Source organism: Diadema setosum, chromosome 21, assembly GCF_964275005.1.
Source record: "Diadema setosum chromosome 21, eeDiaSeto1, whole genome shotgun sequence".
NCBI classification, from domain to species: Eukaryota; Metazoa; Echinodermata; class Echinoidea; order Diadematoida; family Diadematidae; genus Diadema; species Diadema setosum.
In genome coordinates, this window is record NC_092705.1 from 26,086,282 (window position 1) to 26,104,345 (window position 18,064).

Here is an 18,064-nt window from a genome sequence, read left to right on the forward strand (position 1 = left end):
AAGACTATAAAACTAGTCAGTTAGAGATTCATATCAGAAATTGTACAGCAATGCAAACAAGGATATTGTTATACAAACACATATAATACCCTCATTTAGTGATAACTGTATATGCAGGGCTACTGTGTGTGAAACATAATAGGAGAGAGACAGTGTGAGGTTATATAGATGATTATTTTCAATGCCAGAAGGACAAATAGATTCTTATCTAGAGAAAGAGATTGGTACAGGCAGTTCTAATCACACTATGTTAATTTTTCCTGCTAGCTCATATGCAAAAAGGCAGAGTTGAAGGCATACAATCTGATTACATGTGCTGCGTCTTCTAACTCGCAGCACTCGAAATCACTGGTGAGTATTACTGCATGCCCAGGACTATTAACCTTCTACATGAGGGTAATTTGGCTTTAAGACATATCTGGCTACATAGCTAATAGTCTCTGAATGCAAACCCTCTTACAGTCGATATGCAGAACAGAATCCCGATTTTAGAATCCCCCCCCCCCTTCACATATACGCATGTATATCTGTACACACACACACACACACACACACATGCAAATGTGTATAAAAGCATCCACAAGATTATGAAACACACTGGTAAAGTGAATATTATATACACACACAATTTCGTGTAAACACACATACACTTTGCCCTTCCAACCTTTCTTCTGTCAAAGCTGATGTGAAACATCACAGTTGCATCTTCAGATGCTCTTGAAATAGTTTCTTGCTATTTATACAATTGAATTGTTCCACTGTTTTCCATCTAATCAGACGTTGCAGACAATGTGATACAGCAGAGCAGTGAAAGGGCATTTTTCATCTTACATTACATGCCATCAGCCCAAGTCCACATATAATGCACAATCAGGGGGGTGTTTCATCAACGCTTGTCAGCGCCGACAACTGTCGGCGCTGACCAATTTCAGCAAAATCCTTGGTTTTGATTGGCTGAGAGGCTCTGGTCACTGACTGTTACTATGGTTATTCAAGTTGTCAGCGCTGACAAACGTTGATGAAACACCCCCCCCCCCAGTTCTTCACCTCACCTGTTTCTTCTCATCCCATTTCTACATCTGGGACTCACTGTGCTTATCTCTATTATTGTCATGTTGGGCAAGCCTTAGATAAGATCAGGGGGGCATTTCATGAAGGAACTTGTGGATAAAATATCTGACAAGTCAATTATATCCGACAAGTTTTGAGAAATTCTTTATTCTGATTGGCCGATTTCTCTAAACTTGTCGGATATAATTGACTTGTCGGACATTTTCTCCCACAAGTTCCTTCATGAAATGCCCCCCTGGAGTTGCTTCATTGTGGATAAATAACTTGCACATACTATGTGACATAACATTTGGATACACCAGCACACTGGTCTATTTGACTTACATGCACATCCTGCCGAAATGAGCGATGAGAATGACTGGAGTTAAGACTACATCAAATGTCAATGACTGTGGGATGGGGCCCTAGCCAATTAGAATAATTTAGGCATGTGACTGGCTACATAAAACATCAATGACAGAAAATCTGTATAGGACAAGGGTGAAATGAATCTTTTTTCACACGGCTGACCTATTGCTGATGTACACACTGATTTGAGACGAAGGCGAACACATTCCATCAGTCTCGTTTTGTTTACTTTCAATACGACATTCACAAATTGGAAACCGAAACCAGGGGCGCCTCAAATTACTTGTATCCAACACCGATGAACCGACGTACATACGTACATACGAGGTACGGATTTCATGGGCTCTGTGATTTACGCGATGGCCATAAACTGTCACGAGGATTCAGCCTGTCCAATATAGGTGAACAGTTCATGTTTTGTGTACACCCTAGCCAAAATTTCCTCTGATGACGCCACACATCAGCTGTTACTGTTGTCAGCCCTTCCTAAACCCCCGGAGGACTCTTTGAACCCCTGGGAAAAGATGGATGATCCTTTCCTTTTTCAGACGATCTCAAACGGCCTGGAACACATTTGGCCTTTCATGCCGAGGCATGTGTGACGTCAAAGCAGTTACTGTTCTGCAGCTGATTACAACAGAGATGATGTTGCTTTGTGTCAATCAAACAGTCAGAGCTAATATGAGGATAAAGTGATTGGTCTTATTCTTGGCTCTGGCTACTAGGTTACTACAAATATTTGATTGCACTTGCTGAATATTGACTTCTGACCTTGACTGGTTTTCTTATATCTTTACAAACACATCAAAAGTTTGCTTGTCAATGCTGTGGGGTAAAAGCAACATCCTTTATCTAAATGTTACTGTAATGCATCATATACTATTTATGAAGTATATCAAATATTTCAAAGAAGTTCTATTTTTACAAATTTTGTAAGTCCACTCATAAACACAATATTAATGACACACCAAATATGGCCTCCAAAAAACACAGTGCAATCCATTCTAACATCTACATTTGCTTCATGAAAAGGGATGATATTCATTTTTCATTCAGTCACTGTAGTTCTCCACTGTGAATTTAATCACTCAGGAAATTGTCTTTTGAGGGGATGGTATAGTTTTGGTTGAGATAAGGATTCAGATTTCAAAATAAAAATCCCCATCTCAACCAAAACTATGCCATCCCTTTAAGTCTCAACTTGCGACATAGGATTCTCATGAGTGGCACAGAAAAATATTCATAATATCAATTTCTGGTGGGTTTTTTAACACCTGAAAACAGGTCAGGACATCAATACAGAACCCGAAGCATATCTCTACTAGCCCCGAGATCAATACTTCAATATATTCAAGTCCTGATTTCTGGGGGTCATAAATGAAACTGCAAACAAGCTCTCTGACACGTTTAGGAATGATGGCCTGAAAAGCTTGAGAAAGGTACAATGGCTTCTAAGATTACAGTTTGAAACAGGATGCTCAACTTCCCACAGGAACCACACGATCTCATTCAAAAGTGCATACCTGTTTTGATAAAATACTTAAAAAAAACAACAAATCGTCGGTTGAGAATGATAAGGGCGTTAAGTTGCCTCTAAACCCATAGTGTTCGGGACAACCTAGCGCCCTTCTCATTCTCAACAGACGAAATGTTCTACAGAAGAACACAAAACAATCAGGTGACATCCATTCCAAAGGTCACATGGTACAACAAACTGATAATGGCTAACTTTGCTGAGGGAGTTGACTGTGGTAATATCCGAAAAGTTGCCAATCATCACTATCTCACTGATTTTTTCATGGCGATGAAGAATAATCTAAAGGAATGGTCAATTTAAAGGGGTAAAGGTAGATCATAGATGATATCCACGATAAAACCAAGACATTATGAAAGAGAGAGAGAGGGACGGTACTCATGACTGCATAGTTCGAAGCCTTAAAACTCTACTTCACTGTGTGAAGATGACTGACATAAACATCGGTTGCTGAAGACCTGTGACAATCGCACACCGGATACTGCATGCCGTTCGGCGCAACAAGAAAACAACAGACGGAGAACGACGTATGTGTCTTGAGTCTTCGAGGGGCCCCCTTTGCAGGAAGCATAGCTGGTTAAAGTCAAAACAACTTCCCCCCGTCCGTAGCTGCTAATCACGACTGTCGGACGAGACAGCATCGAGCCCTATCGTTCCAGCAAATTGATTGCGTCGACCGCTTGCCCGCCAACTGTCAGATGCCTGCAAATTGAGGCGATAGGCACCGCATGCAACAGCTTACAATCTGTACACTTGGCCTGCGTGACGTCGTCGTGACCTGGCCTTTTGTTTTGCTCCACGGTAAATTTTGTCATTGCAGAACACTGCTCCTTTGCAGTCAAGAATCGGAGACACAGGGTAACTTCATATTCTAAGACATGCATTCAAATTTTATGTAAACATTCTGAAGATACACGTACACTGTTACATAAGAATAGCTATGTATGTTTTTAGTTAATATGTCCTGCAGCTTTTTTTTTTTCATGCTTTTTACAATAATACTCTAATACATCCCAACAAGTAGTAAAAGGCAGACTGCACTTGTGGTGTGCAGTCTTATTAATCTTGAGATTGCAGTAAGTACACACTGGAAATGTTGAAAATGTGCTTGCTTTCCATTTTTAACACCTTTCCCCCAAGGGAGGGTGGGGGGGGGGGAATCCCTCCCCTTTCATCCCCCTCCCAAACATCCTATACACTACTCAAATAACATATAATGCAAATGCATTAGTGAAATAATGAATACTAGTACTTCCTTCCTGTTGCTTGAAGACAGTATAGCTGTGACTTTTGCCCTTTATAATCCAACGTACATAGGTCCCACATTACCATTTGTATCTTCTTGGCTATAGATGTATCTTTCTGGCTAGAAGAGTCCTGTTTATCAACTACTCCATTTTCAGTCAACTTTGTAAAGGCCTTCCTGTTTTTATACCCTCCCTTCTCTCATTGCCACCATAACAGCAAAAACAACAACAAAATCTCCTTGATAATTCATGTCGTTTGTTTTGTTTTTCTCATTTTTTTTTCTGTTCATACAGGAAACTAAATATCCTGGCATGCTAGCTCTCAGGAATTAATGTGATATCCAGGAAATATATCCTTGACTTGGTCAGGTATAAGAGTCTCACCTTCTTTGCTGTGCATCCTGCAAAGGTAAAACATAATTTCCATGTATGCCTGCAGAAACTGTTGATATTTGCTATAAAATAGATACATATGTAATGCATAAGGAATGTGTGACTGAATGTTGTGATAACACAATTTCAGTTGGGAACGACGAAAATGCGGCGTATCAGCAACAAAATTACATGCTGAGGGTATAGCAATCTGGGAACATATCCGATTGTGGTTGCTACATCATGTTTTATACTTGATTATCAACAATCCACAAATAGCAGCTTGGCCTTGATCTTCTATGCTGGAATGAATCACATGCAACTTGCTGGGAAATACTAAATGTGCTGGAGCACAATCAGTCATCATGTAATATTATGTTATGGTATGCCAACCTACCCACGACTGAACAGGGGAGGGCTTTTCACCAATTAAAGTTGGGTATACCAACTTATATTATTTTACAATTTTTATCTCAAAATACCCCCAAAACAACTCATTATCCTGCCAATCAGCTACATACACAAGTTCCTTGGTAGACCCTTTCGATGTACTGCAAGAAAATTCCAAATGGTGGAAGATGAATTTTTGAGCCATTCAGGGAGCTATGTTTTGGCTGTACAGTACTGGTTGAGGTGGGGATTCATGTTTTGAACATTCCTGTGTGAGATGATGAAAAACCTCTTATGAAATATGAAAGAGCATGTAATTTTAAGAAGGATTCAACGTTTATTTGACGAAAATTGGTTTTCAAATGGCCGAGATATCCAAAAAAGTGATGATAATAAAAGGTGACAGGCCACGCCTTTTATTAGGATCTCTTTGTTTCACCTTGTTTTTGGATATCTCAACCATTTCAAAACCGATTTTCATCAAATAAACTTTTGATACTCCTCAGAATTGCATGCTCTTTGACATCTCATAGAGTGGTTTCTGAATATCTCGCAAAAACGTTAAAGGCTAAATCCTCACCTCGACCAGAACTGTACACACCCTTTAACCCCTGACAGCAAGACAGAGAAAGAGAGAACGTTTCTCCAGAGCACGAAGTTTTTCTGGCTCTACAACTGTCTAGATGGTGCAGCGTGGGAAATTTGCGCTAATATCGAATCAACAACGGCAGTGGCGTCTTCTGCTCGGTCCATCAAACAGAGGGAGCCTTCTGGAATCTCAGTACCGTCTTCTCTCCTGGACAAAGAAAGGCTTCCACTGACCCCAAGTGGATGCCGCAAAATACCAGACCAGACTTCTATTTCGCTCGTTCAATTCTTAAAGGGATGATGTAGTTTTGGTTGAGATGGGAATTCAGGTGTTATGCCTAACTGTTTGGGAGATAATTAGGAACCACTTTATATGAAATATTAAAGAGCATATGATTCTAACAGGAATTTAAATGTTTTGACAAAAATCGTTTTTGTAATGGCTGAGATATCCCAAAACAAAGTGGTCTTAATAAAAGGTAGGTCTCACCTTTACCCTGTTTTTGAATATCTCAGCCATTTCAAAAATGATTTTCATCAAATAGACTTTTAGTAAAATTCCTATAAGAATCGTATGCTCTTTACTATGTTATATAAGTCGTTTCTAATTTTTGCCACCCAAGCACGGGTATGTCGGTGCTTTGCAATGATCATACGACCCTGACATCATATCAGAACTGTGCCATATTTGGTCACAAATTTAACAAAGTGCCCCAATGCTGAGACGAGTCGAAGGCGCTAATCACAAGCAGAGTAAAACTTTAAAAACAAATACAACAATAGTGCTCCATTATTCTCTTGAGACCAGTTGGGGAATATATGTTGATGCTGGCAATATCTGCCGGTGTCAAAGCTTTACCAGGGCTCCATGAGGGTGCCTCAATCATTGAACGTAATGTCATTAGAGTCTTGCATTTAACATCTAATTTGAATAAAGATTGCAGTCTAGTACTACAGTGAAGACAGTACCTCTATAGATTTGCTGAGCATTGACAGGAATCCATGTGAAAGTCAAGAACCTGATTTTGTTCTGTTTTTTATTCGCTTTTATTGTTTTTAACACGAGAAGTATTATGATTTTGTGCTAAGGAGAAATATGACTGTCACAGTGAAATAGCTTTCCTAGATTAGACTCTTTCTCCAGCCTCTAGAAGAGAAATCTTCATCAGAACATGTCCATTTTTTTTTTCCATAAGGCTGGCAACATAAACCTGTAGATCCATATTCTGTATCATGTAGAATAGCAAAAATCCCTTTTGATTTCCCTTGACAAACTTGCTGGCTTCAATGTCTCACTGAAAACTACCAGCACCAATCAGTATTCTTACATAGGACAGGCAGTTATATCTTGTTCATGTTTTAATGGTATGTTTGTGTTCTCAGTGAACAACTACACAATTTTGGTCAGAACAGCTATTTTTTTCTTTTTTTTCTTAAAAAAAAAAAAACACAAATCTGCAACCAGCACACAATATTAGAAGTCTGTGGGATTCCCTGAAGATTTGCATTAATGGGTCTAATTTTTTTTCTCTCCCTTTTGTCTTCATGTATCTCTCTTATAAGGGAAAGCAACAGTCCCCAAATTTGTACAAGAACTTTAAAGTGCTGAAGCCATAATGGAAGGGGGAGGGGTGACTCACTAGTCATCCAGACCATGGAATAGGACAGTGGAGACAGACCTGGGGGTTTATAACAGAGGTCAATGGTTTTATGACAACACAGAAATGGTCATGATAGTCTGGACACAAGACAATACAAGCCACAGCTGGCCTAGTCTTACTTCCAGTCTGTTGGATGCTTTCTTCCAGATTATCGACCAGTGTTCAATTTTTACACACCGTGGATGTTACTATAGGTTTTTAAAAATGGCTCAGAAGGAAAGTATATATTCCTAGTATGATTTATTGTAAAATTGTGATCAATTAGAATTTTTTTCCATAATCTAATATATCACTTCCTAGATACCTGATAATGTAGAATTTATGAAACTCTTCATGCAACTCACTAGACCAAAAGTTCAAATGCACATGTACAAGGTTACACAGCATGCTTGTTGTTTTGACATGTCAGAATAAAATGGATTTATTACACACCAAAAACCTACTAATCACACAGAAACAGACAGACACACACACACACGGACAGAATCATACGGCACAGGACATCAGTGAGTAAGGATTAGGTATATGTTGTATACAGCTAGAACTAGCTGCTCCCCTAAGGGGTACAACTATTTGGTATCAGCTTAGTCCAGCAGGCCTACTTCCGGTTCCACTCAAGTTCGCCTTGTAGTCTTTCCACAGCTGGAGGAAGTTACATCCCTGTAGATAATCACTTTTGGAGTCTTCTCACACAGGCAACAATGACAGATAAACGAGCGCAATCTAATTATCTTCATTATTCCTCATTTTCTATTACATGTATCTATTACAATAGAGGGTTAGAGTTAGGGTTAGGGTTAGGGTTAGGGAAGAATCGATATAAACAATTAGAGATGACTCCTGAATACTGAGTGACAAGGTTTTCACCTCAAGTGTTAATGATTAGAAGTAAAGAATATGTAAAGCAAACACTTAAAGGACAAGTTCACCTTCATAAACATAAGGATTGAGAGAATGTAGCAATATTAGTAGAACACATCATTGAAAATTTGAGGGAAATCGGACAATCCATTCAAAAGTTATGAATTTTTGAAGTTTTTGTGCAGTAACCGCTGGATGAGAAGACTACTGCAGTGTGTGTTGTCACATGCGTACAACAATATAAGGAAAATATAAAGAGAATTTCACAAAATTTCATCTTTTGAAAAAAAGTACACATTCCCTTGATTAGTTACCGACGTATGTTATGGGTAATATTATTCCCCCTGCCTTTAGAAAGAGGCAAGTCAAGTACTCTTTTATTATGCAAAAAAAGTGAAAATATGTTGAATTTTCTTCATATTTTCTTTATACTGTTGTACGCATATGACATCACAGGCTGTAGTAGTCTCCTCATCCAGCAGTTCCACTATGAAAATTTTAAAAATTCATAACTTTTGCATCGATTGTCCAATTTTCCTCAAACTTTCAGTGATGTGTTCTACTAATATTGCTGCATTCTCTCAATCCTTATGTTAATGAAGGTGAACTTGTCCTTTAAAGGCTCATTGAGTACAAAGACAGATAGACTCATATCTAATAACTTGATCTTAATTCTAACAGTTTACCTGAATGCAAGTGATAAACTGCCGTTCGGTGTGGCAGAACAATAGCAGACAGTGAATAATACAGTGCAACTGTCTACAGAATTGCAGGCCTATAACTCATCCGTCATAATAAATCCCCCCATCATCAGCTGCTTCCCTTTCCCCCCCCCCCCCCCCCCCACCAGCAAACTTTCCAGGAAATATCACTGACTCATCAGCGGAGGTATTACAGTCTACATTCGACAGCCTGCATTCGACAGCCTACGACTTCCACGAGAATCTTATTTGCAGATGGTCAGCCACGAATATGGGACTGCCTACGAAAAACTCTGTTGAAGACCTAGCAGTGAGGACCTGAAATGTGCAGTAAATATCTTTGTTTCCGGTATCTTCGAGTCACCAAAGCGTAGGAAGAACACTGTGCTAACCCTTCAAGCGCACATCAGATTATAACTTATGACTCTAATTACTTGATGCCTAATATACAGATTTTCAGTGTTTCACAGATGAAGTTAAATTGAACTTGTCTCAAAAATTAGACCAAGGGCCTGTTTTATGAAGAGTTAAAATTGATTATAAAGTTAATTTCTACCATAAGTCCATGGTGGCCTGCGTGTTAAGGAAAATTGAAATCGATTATATCTTTTGATAAAACAGGGACAAGAGCTTATAGGAACAACATGCTGTGACTTATTTCTAAGGAGATTTTAAAAAAGTATCAAAGGTGATTGCTTAAATTTGAACCTACTTTCAGAGTAGAACCTACTTTCAGGGTAGTTCCCCTTTAAACACCACCCAGTGCGGGCGGGGTCAGAAGGAGAAGAGAGTATACTCTCGCCTCTACACCTGACTTCAAAGGTTATTAAACGGACATCAAGCAACACACATGTAAACAGTTGATATCTATCTGTTCGAGTTCACTGCCTCCGCCGTTTGCCTCCTGCCTGACCCCAAACTTTGCGGCTACACACCGGTTTGTCACCAGACTCCCCGCACTTGGCTCCTCAGTCCACAACTTTCGTTTTCCACCATCACGCCACAATGCCATCCATGCTCACAACTCACCTTTGAAACCCTCTTAAACGCTTTCTGTGCCAGGGACTTTGGACAGTGTGTACAATGCTATGGGGTTTTCTGTGCCAATCAGCATTTAAAGCACGCAAAGAGTTAAACAAAGTACAACATTTGCTGCAAATGATACTCAAAGTTTGCGACTATGTTAGTACAATGTAACTCATTTCGTGTACAATGTAATTAAATCCTACAATGGAAGTGTAGGCCTATCCCACGCATCTGCTCAGAAATCAATAGCCATTACTCCTTTCTCTGAGACACGCTTACAACATCCACCACCAGAGTAGAAAAGTGACACTGGTTTCATATCACTGGTATCATTAACCACAGAAAAAGAAATATTCAGTGAACATCATCTTTGTTTGTACCCAACTACACTACAGTCCAGCAGAAAAGGATAGTGACCTCTGAATGAACTTTTTCCACAGACAGCAAGTTCGATGGCCCCTCCGAGTTATACAACTGAGCAAAAGCGGTCTCCTTTTCATATATGATTTCTTGGCACTGTTTGTGTTTGTAATCTGTAAACTGATCAACAGATTGTGGGGTAATGCTAGATGACAAAAAGAAACGATAACAATAACAAATCTCTTGGTATCTACATTTTCCCCAGTTAGTATGTTAAGATGAAAATTATTTATTCATATGGAATTGTGGGAAAACAGGCTTGACACTAAGAATATTACTTTTCCCACTTGTATGATCAAGTAAGAAGTAGTTTTTCTCTGCTGTTGATATCTCACTTCACTTCATTTTATTTATTTCCACTTTCATCATTGGTTTACAAAGTTTGCATTAAAAACAAACAAAAAAGAATGAGTGGTATTAAATATGTAGTGGCAGAATCATGAGAAGCACAAATATAGGCTTATTGAAAGTGATCTCTAGACAAATATTGGAGAGAGGTTGCAAGATGTGAAATAGGTATACATGAAAATATAAGATATGGTTTGATATGAAAGGATCGGCAGACTCAAACTGCATTGTAGCTGATCACCAGACTTGCATTAATCTTTTGTTCTTCAATGCTCATGAAAGATAAGAGCATATGCAAACCTCTGCAGTGTTCCTCTGCTCTTGAAGTATTTAGAAATGTGAGGTTGACTGAGGTCACCAAGGTAGTAGAAAAACACCATTCTTCAATAAAAACACTTGATGCATCGCAACAATATTAGTCCAGTGATGCTTTGATGTTGAGACTGCAAACAGCGAATGTACTATGCAGGAGTGCTTGAACACATGGACATGACTTTAAGATCGACATTGGATCTTTGAATTGTAATTTGTCAGAATCCACCACACATCCACAAATAACTGTCACATTTGAAAACACTACAATGTATTTCCCATTCTAATCATTTCCCGGGTATGTAATTCGATTTTCTCTGGCATGCTCTTCTTTTTGGATAATTAGGAGTCATTTCCCTTAATTGGAGGGGAACTTAAAGAGAAAATATCTGAGTTTTAATTTGTGTGAAAGCCACAGAAGCAACACTCAACGTTAGCTCACTCATTTTCATCGGTGTGAAGTTTTGCAAATCATATACCACTAGGTAGAGAATGACAGAACTACCCACCAGCACACACATAGCTTGCTTCAAACGAAAAAGTTTAAGCGATACATCACTACATGTTTACAATGTAGGTGGATTCAAACAAATACAGTAAAATCAACAGAATGCATCAATACATGTTTCATTAATAGTGTAAAAGCTCTAGAATATTAAAGTTTCACTTGTTTAAAAAAAAAAAAATCAGTGATAATGGTAGCACATAGGCACATATATCTGTAAATTGAATGAGCTGATAATATTATCACTTTGCAATCCTCAGACAGACCTGCAAACAAACTTTTATTAAATTCCTTTTCTTTTTTAATTAAATACGGTAAGTTCACTATTTACATTGAGAGCATAATTTGATAGTACTATGTCATAAGGAAAGCAGTGAATGAGTTTTGGGAAGAGGTTTCTGATAACAAACCAAAAACATAATTTGATAATTCTATGGACAAAGTAAACAGAATAGTGAGGCAATTACCTCATCACCACATGACATTTGTATAAATAGTTGTGACTGGTATCACCATCATGTGAAAACATGTGAGACTTTGAAATTCCATCACTTTCTCAGGTTACACTTGATTTTAATGACACCTTCAGACTTCTCTTATTCTGCTAAGCACAGAGTGGATTTTCACTTCAAAGGGATGGTTGATATTGGTGGAGGTGAGAATTCAGCTTTTGACTTTTTTGCTGAGATGTATCCAAAGACAAAGTAAAACAAGGCGATCCTAATAAAAAGGGGAAGGTAGGTCCCATCTTTTATTATGATTGCTTTGTTCTGGATATCTCGGCCATTTCCACTTCAAAGGGATAGTGTAATATTGGTTGAGGTAAGAATTCAGCTTTTGACTTTTTGCAAGATACTTAGAAACCACTTCAAGAAATGTTGAAAGGCATACAATTCTATTGTAAACAGGAATTCAAACTTTATTTGATGTAAAGCTGTTTAGGAATTGCTGAGACGTATCCCAAAACAAAGTAAAACAAGGCAATCCTAATAAAAGGTGGAAGGTAGGTCCCACCTTTTATTAGGATTGCTTTGTTTTGCTTTGGATATCTCAGCCATTTCAAAACCATTGATTTTCATCAAATAAGCTTTGAATTCCCATTAGAACTGTATGCTCTTTCTATTTCATATGCGGTTTCTCATTATCTAAAAAAAAAATCATCATAAAAAGAACATTGGAAACCTCCAGCCACATCTCAACCGAAACTGTACCATCCCTTTAAACGTAAAATCATATTCCAATATGTTTGCACAGATTGTTAGTCTAATCTGCATGCATTTCCTTCCTTCCCACTTGTTGATTTTGTTTTGTTTTGTTCTTTGTCTGCTTTGATCTCATCGTGGCACATAGATCGTACAGGAACTAACACTTTCTAAATGATGCTGCCAGTCGCAGTTGGGTTCGGGGACACTGTAACATTACCTGCCAGATAAACACACGTCCGATCTCACAACCACAATGGGCCCCGTCGAGTTTCCTGCTCTGGCCGGTACTTCTCACACACCAGTGCTGGGGAAACGGGTTTGTTGGAGGGGGGTGTGGCACATTGTACAGAACACATAACCATCAAGGCATTATGAATCTCCTTATACACCACACTTCTGTTTTCATGGTAATTAAACACCCTTTCACTCAGGCCATTAATTATGAAAGCAATTGCACAGCTGAGTATGACACTTGGTGTGACATGCTCTTGCAAACAAGTACTGTATACGCCGAATATTTCGCGAGGTTTTTATTTTCACGAATTTCGCGAGTCAGGTGCTATTCGCGAAATTACAGACACGCAAAATTACAGACACACAAAAATATTGACTCTGATCCCGATGTGAATGTGACGTACGCATGTACACTTCTCCGTTTAGTACAGGGCTCCACGATCGCGAATTTAACCACTCGCGAAATCTCGGGAATTCCCGATTCACGAAAATTTAGACTCGCAAAATATATGGCGTATACAGTACTGTATGCCAATAGTGAGTCTAATTTTTCATGGATTTGTACATAATGATTTTGTGAGTGATTGAATTCACGATAATTGAGTACAGTAATGCAAGAAGAAATGAATGCTTGCATGTCACATTCTTGTTGAGATCAGAGTTGATATTTCACCCATTGTTAAATTCGTGAATATTCCCGACTTGGGAAATTCACTATAAAAACCCTGCGAACTATATCACATTTACAGTACATGTAAAGTATGGGGAGATCAAAGTTCACAATAACTTTCAATAGAATCAGAAGTGTTTTCATGCTGTGAGTCAATATTGAGAGAAAAGACACATGTGTATTCATGCTGGGGGGACTACGGAAAGATCTTTCGAGTGATTCTTGGAAGTGGAGAAGAATTTCAATGTGTCTATTCCGTTAACGTAACATATTTTGCCGTGTGTGAAATTATTGTCAAATTTCGCAAGTTGAACTGAAGTTGAACCATCCCTATATTATGTAAGGTATTCATATACAAAAATATTCTCGACCACTGTGATTAAACAAGTGCAGGAGATTACCTGCACCAAAGTTTCTAGTGACGGAGGAAAACATACAACCGAGAAAAAGACACCAAAATGTGTCCATGGTACAAGCATCCATGGTACAAAGCAACGCTTCCATGGTACAAAGCAATGCTTTCATGGTACAAGTCATTGTTTCCATGGTACGAAGCAATGCTTCCATGGTACAAAGCAGTGCTTTCATGGTACAAAGCAAAGTATGACGACAAAGTGAGACACAAAGTGCTCACAAGCTCTGCTTACAAAGGACTACTGTACACGTATCTAGAGTGATCCATTGCCCAGCTATATACTGTACATTCACCTTGGCAACTAGAAGAATACATCTAGACAGCCAATAATTATGCAATGCGGTCACATAGACTGCCAGATCTTGCGTGTGATTCTGTGTTGGAGAATCTCTCTTTCCACATTAGCATTATTCATGTTACTCATGATGATCGCCATGGCGATGTCACCACGGCCGGATGGCTAGGTGGGATCCCCTTCTGCGGTGGAGCTGTCCTTGGGGGTGCTAACGAAGAGAGACGGCTGATTACCCACTCTTCTAAATTAGGAGCATCTGATTACCTCTATGGGATCAGTCTACAACTTGCCTGTCCTCTCCATGTTCCCTCACCCCCCCCCCCCACCTCGCCTCACCTGTCACCTCCAAGTTGACAGAAATCGGAGCCTCCTTCAGAGGACTGCGTCTTTCCTCGCCAGTCACCTCCGATCTTTCGAACTTTCCCCAGCCGACCCTCAATCTCACAGGCTAGCATGTTACATGCAAACTTACTGGGCATATCACCGCCTTTCTACATTTATCACCGTAGTTAGGGTGGGTCCAAAAATATTCTGAAAATCTCACTTGGAAATCGAAAAACCAGAAACATTTGCATCATGAAACTTCCACGAGTTGGAGCTGATGGCCTGTTTTGCGACATGAAACATTCTCAAATCACCACTGGTATTCATTGTATCTTGTAGAAAAACACTTTCACAGGTATATTACTTTCGCAAGTCCTGGCTCCTTGCGAAATTCGCAAAAGTTTCATGCATGCAGAAATTTCTGTTTTTTCAGTTATTCTCTCTCTCTTTCTCTCTGCCCTTCAATCTTTACTGTCCGTCTCTTTGTCTGTATCGGCCTAAATATATCTGTCAAAATGTAAATGTACATCTCTTTTTATCCCGACTATTTTCCCCCATGTATTATACTGCAGTTTGACAGTATTACGTAGAAAGCTCTTTAAATCATATCATTTCAATTACAATCAACCTCAGTTAAATAACATGCCCCCCTCCCCCCTTAATGTCTATTTACAGGTATGCTGCACTTATCTCCCCCTTCCCCTAACACTCATTATCCACAGGTACATGCATGTATGTTCCATCTGTCAGCCTCTTCGCATCCCGTTAGTCGGTTAGTCCGTCAACTTGTTTGCGTGGATGTGTTCCAGACCCCGTCGTGGCCATCGTTTGGGAGAGAATCTGAATGATTGATGAGGGTTTTATCACAGCTGATTACTCATGAGCATGGGGAGAGAGGGGGAGAAAGAGAGCCCCTGTATGATTGGAGATGGGGGGGGGGGGGAATTGAGGGGGGTGTCAGGGGAAGAGACAGGCAGGATAGATGATGAACCCCCCTGCCCTGGTGATGGATACAGGAGCTTTCTGGGGGTGATCACAGAGCCTTGCATATATACCCCTTTCAGTAACTCGTGCATTTTTGGCCAGCTCCTGGCCCGAGCTGAATTAGCCCGCGCCAAGCAGTAAAAATTGCGTTCAGTAATTATAGCAGAGCCGTGCTACTTTTACAATGACCCATTCACGAACTTGGCCATGTAAGGGATAACTACCATGGTAACAGAGCACGCGCTTCGACCAGGTAATTGTGACCTTGGACCATGCAAGGAATTTTGGCCCGAGCATGGCGCTGCCATCGTTCATAAACTCTTTAATCAGCGCCAGGCCCAAGCCTGGCCCGCTCCTGGTGCTACAAGTAGCTTACAGCAGGGCCAAAATAGCCGGAGCCTGGCACGGGCCACTTTGACCCGACCCATTCATAAACTCAAAATTTTACGACTTAGCTCGGGCCTCGCCTGAGCTCAGCTAAGAGGGTTACTGAACGGGTATTAGACCAGGTCCCTAATCCCCTATGATGAATGCCTGCTATAGTACAGGGATGTTCAAACATACAATTTGTAGGCTAAAGGGGAAATCTTTGGTTATCTCATTTTGGTCCAATTTCAAGTTCTTTTGGTGAGACCTTTCACTACGTTTGAATGCAAGTTCCAAAAGTGATGCACAGACTGCGGTCCAAACCATACTTTATGGTACATAAAGCACGAGTTCGTAATGTAATAATATTTTTCCTGTCACAGCAATACGACTGATCCATGGGGCACTTCATTCATGAACGGTTGAATCATAAGAGATTCGGAGAAAACTGTTGGTGACAGCGGAAGCAACTCTGGGATGATGAATGAGGCACTCGATGGCGAGAGGTAGCCAGTGTTGTCCAGCTTGGAAAATGTCATCGCAATTCACGCAACAAGCAGAAACTGTCTTGCCCAACCAGCCCAACTATTCACCAACTTTTAGTGAAAGGTGGCAGCTGTCTTCTGGTGGTTTTAGCTTGAAAAATGGTATCTATATGAGGCATTCCCAAATAGTTTCTGTCTTCATTTTTCCATATTTTTGCATCATCTTCCAATTTTCAGCACCAAACAAGGTCTATTTTATCCGATTTACCATGTATTAGCATGAGGAACTTGCTGGGTGTGTGGCATCTATCCCACACAAAGTATTATTCTGGCCACATTTGGCCAACTTCTTTTCCACATTTCTGCAAAATGCTTTGCAAATCAGGGCTACGAAACTACTTAATATGGACAATACAGTGCTTTTGTCTTCATCATGCCACATTTTCTGATTTCCTTTCACTCTTTTATCAGAAGTTAGAAAATTTACACAAATTCATCAGTGCACTATAACATCAATAGTTGTCTCATATTCATTTTGCAATACAAGAGGAAAGCTAAGAAACAAATAAGTATGAGCTATGTTCTGTGGCACGTATTAAAGGTACAAAGGGGAATTACACTAAAGTATGTGCCCAATATTACTGTCTTCCACATTCATATGCACACAAATACACACACACACACACACACATACTGCTGACACTACGAACACACACACACACATACACAAGAGAGCAGACTCATCGCATGCGAATGCAAATTTCTGATAATCTCATTTCTACGTTAATAGCATCTGCCTGGCTCTCGACCCACAAATCCTAAATCCCATGCATAACAATGAGCACATACATCACTGACAGAAATCATTGCCACTCATCAGTCTGCACCAATATATAAATGTTCTGGGTACAAAAACATTAAACACAAAAAGTAAAATTACATTTTTCACTGTGATCAAGTCACACAATGCTTCACTGAACCACTGCTCTTGAAGACTGAATTATTAAAACATTTTATAGTTTTTCTGAAATTCTTGTTCATTTTGTGCAGTATTTAGGTCTTGTAAGTTTTCTTGAAGCCATGTATGCATTTGCATCATACTTGGCATCTGTAATAGCAAATCCATAAGATAATGTAATTATGTAATCTTACTACAGCCACTACAACTACCATACCAACACTAACAGCTGTTTTTAATACCACTGTTCCTACAACCACCATGCCTCCTGTTCTCTTCCTATTACTACTATTACTACTATTTTTGCTACTAAACAGTGAGACTTTGTATAATTTATATTATTATTTCTACCTCTACTAAATACCTCTACTACTATAACTACTCATATTTCTACTATTGTATTACTTTTATATACCACCATCACTACTGCTGCTGCTTATTGTACTTCAGCTACCACTCATATTACTACCTACTATTGCTATGACTCATACTATCACTACTGATTACCACTGCTTCTACTACTATTTCCACCATTTCCTACAGTCATTTTACTACTACTGTTACTACTGTACTACCATTGCTTCTACTTCTACCACTACCAATACCACTACAACTATGACTACCATTACCACTACTACTATGCCATACACTCATTACTATTATTACTTCTTTAGATTTGAAATGAAGTTAATCTTGTCCATAAGAAGGCAAGACAAAGCATGGTGTGCCCTATTTTGTCTTCCT

General features: G+C 39.4%; 1 protein-coding gene across 1 annotated transcript in view; it reads right to left on the minus strand.

The window, feature by feature from the left end:
- Nucleotides 1–14,658, minus strand: part of LOC140244438 (mitogen-activated protein kinase kinase kinase kinase 4-like) — an 80,824-nt gene extending 66,166 nt beyond the window's left edge. Inside the window, exons 1-3 of the mRNA XM_072324078.1 lie at nucleotides 14,540–14,658; nucleotides 13,895–13,908; nucleotides 4,585–4,601 (exon numbers count right to left, since the gene is read on the minus strand). Coding sequence (XP_072180179.1) covers nucleotides 4,585–4,601; nucleotides 13,895–13,908; nucleotides 14,540–14,658 — 150 coding nt within the window. The remainder of the gene's footprint in view (nucleotides 1–4,584; nucleotides 4,602–13,894; nucleotides 13,909–14,539) is intronic.
- Nucleotides 14,659–18,064: the final 3,406 nt, after the last annotated feature.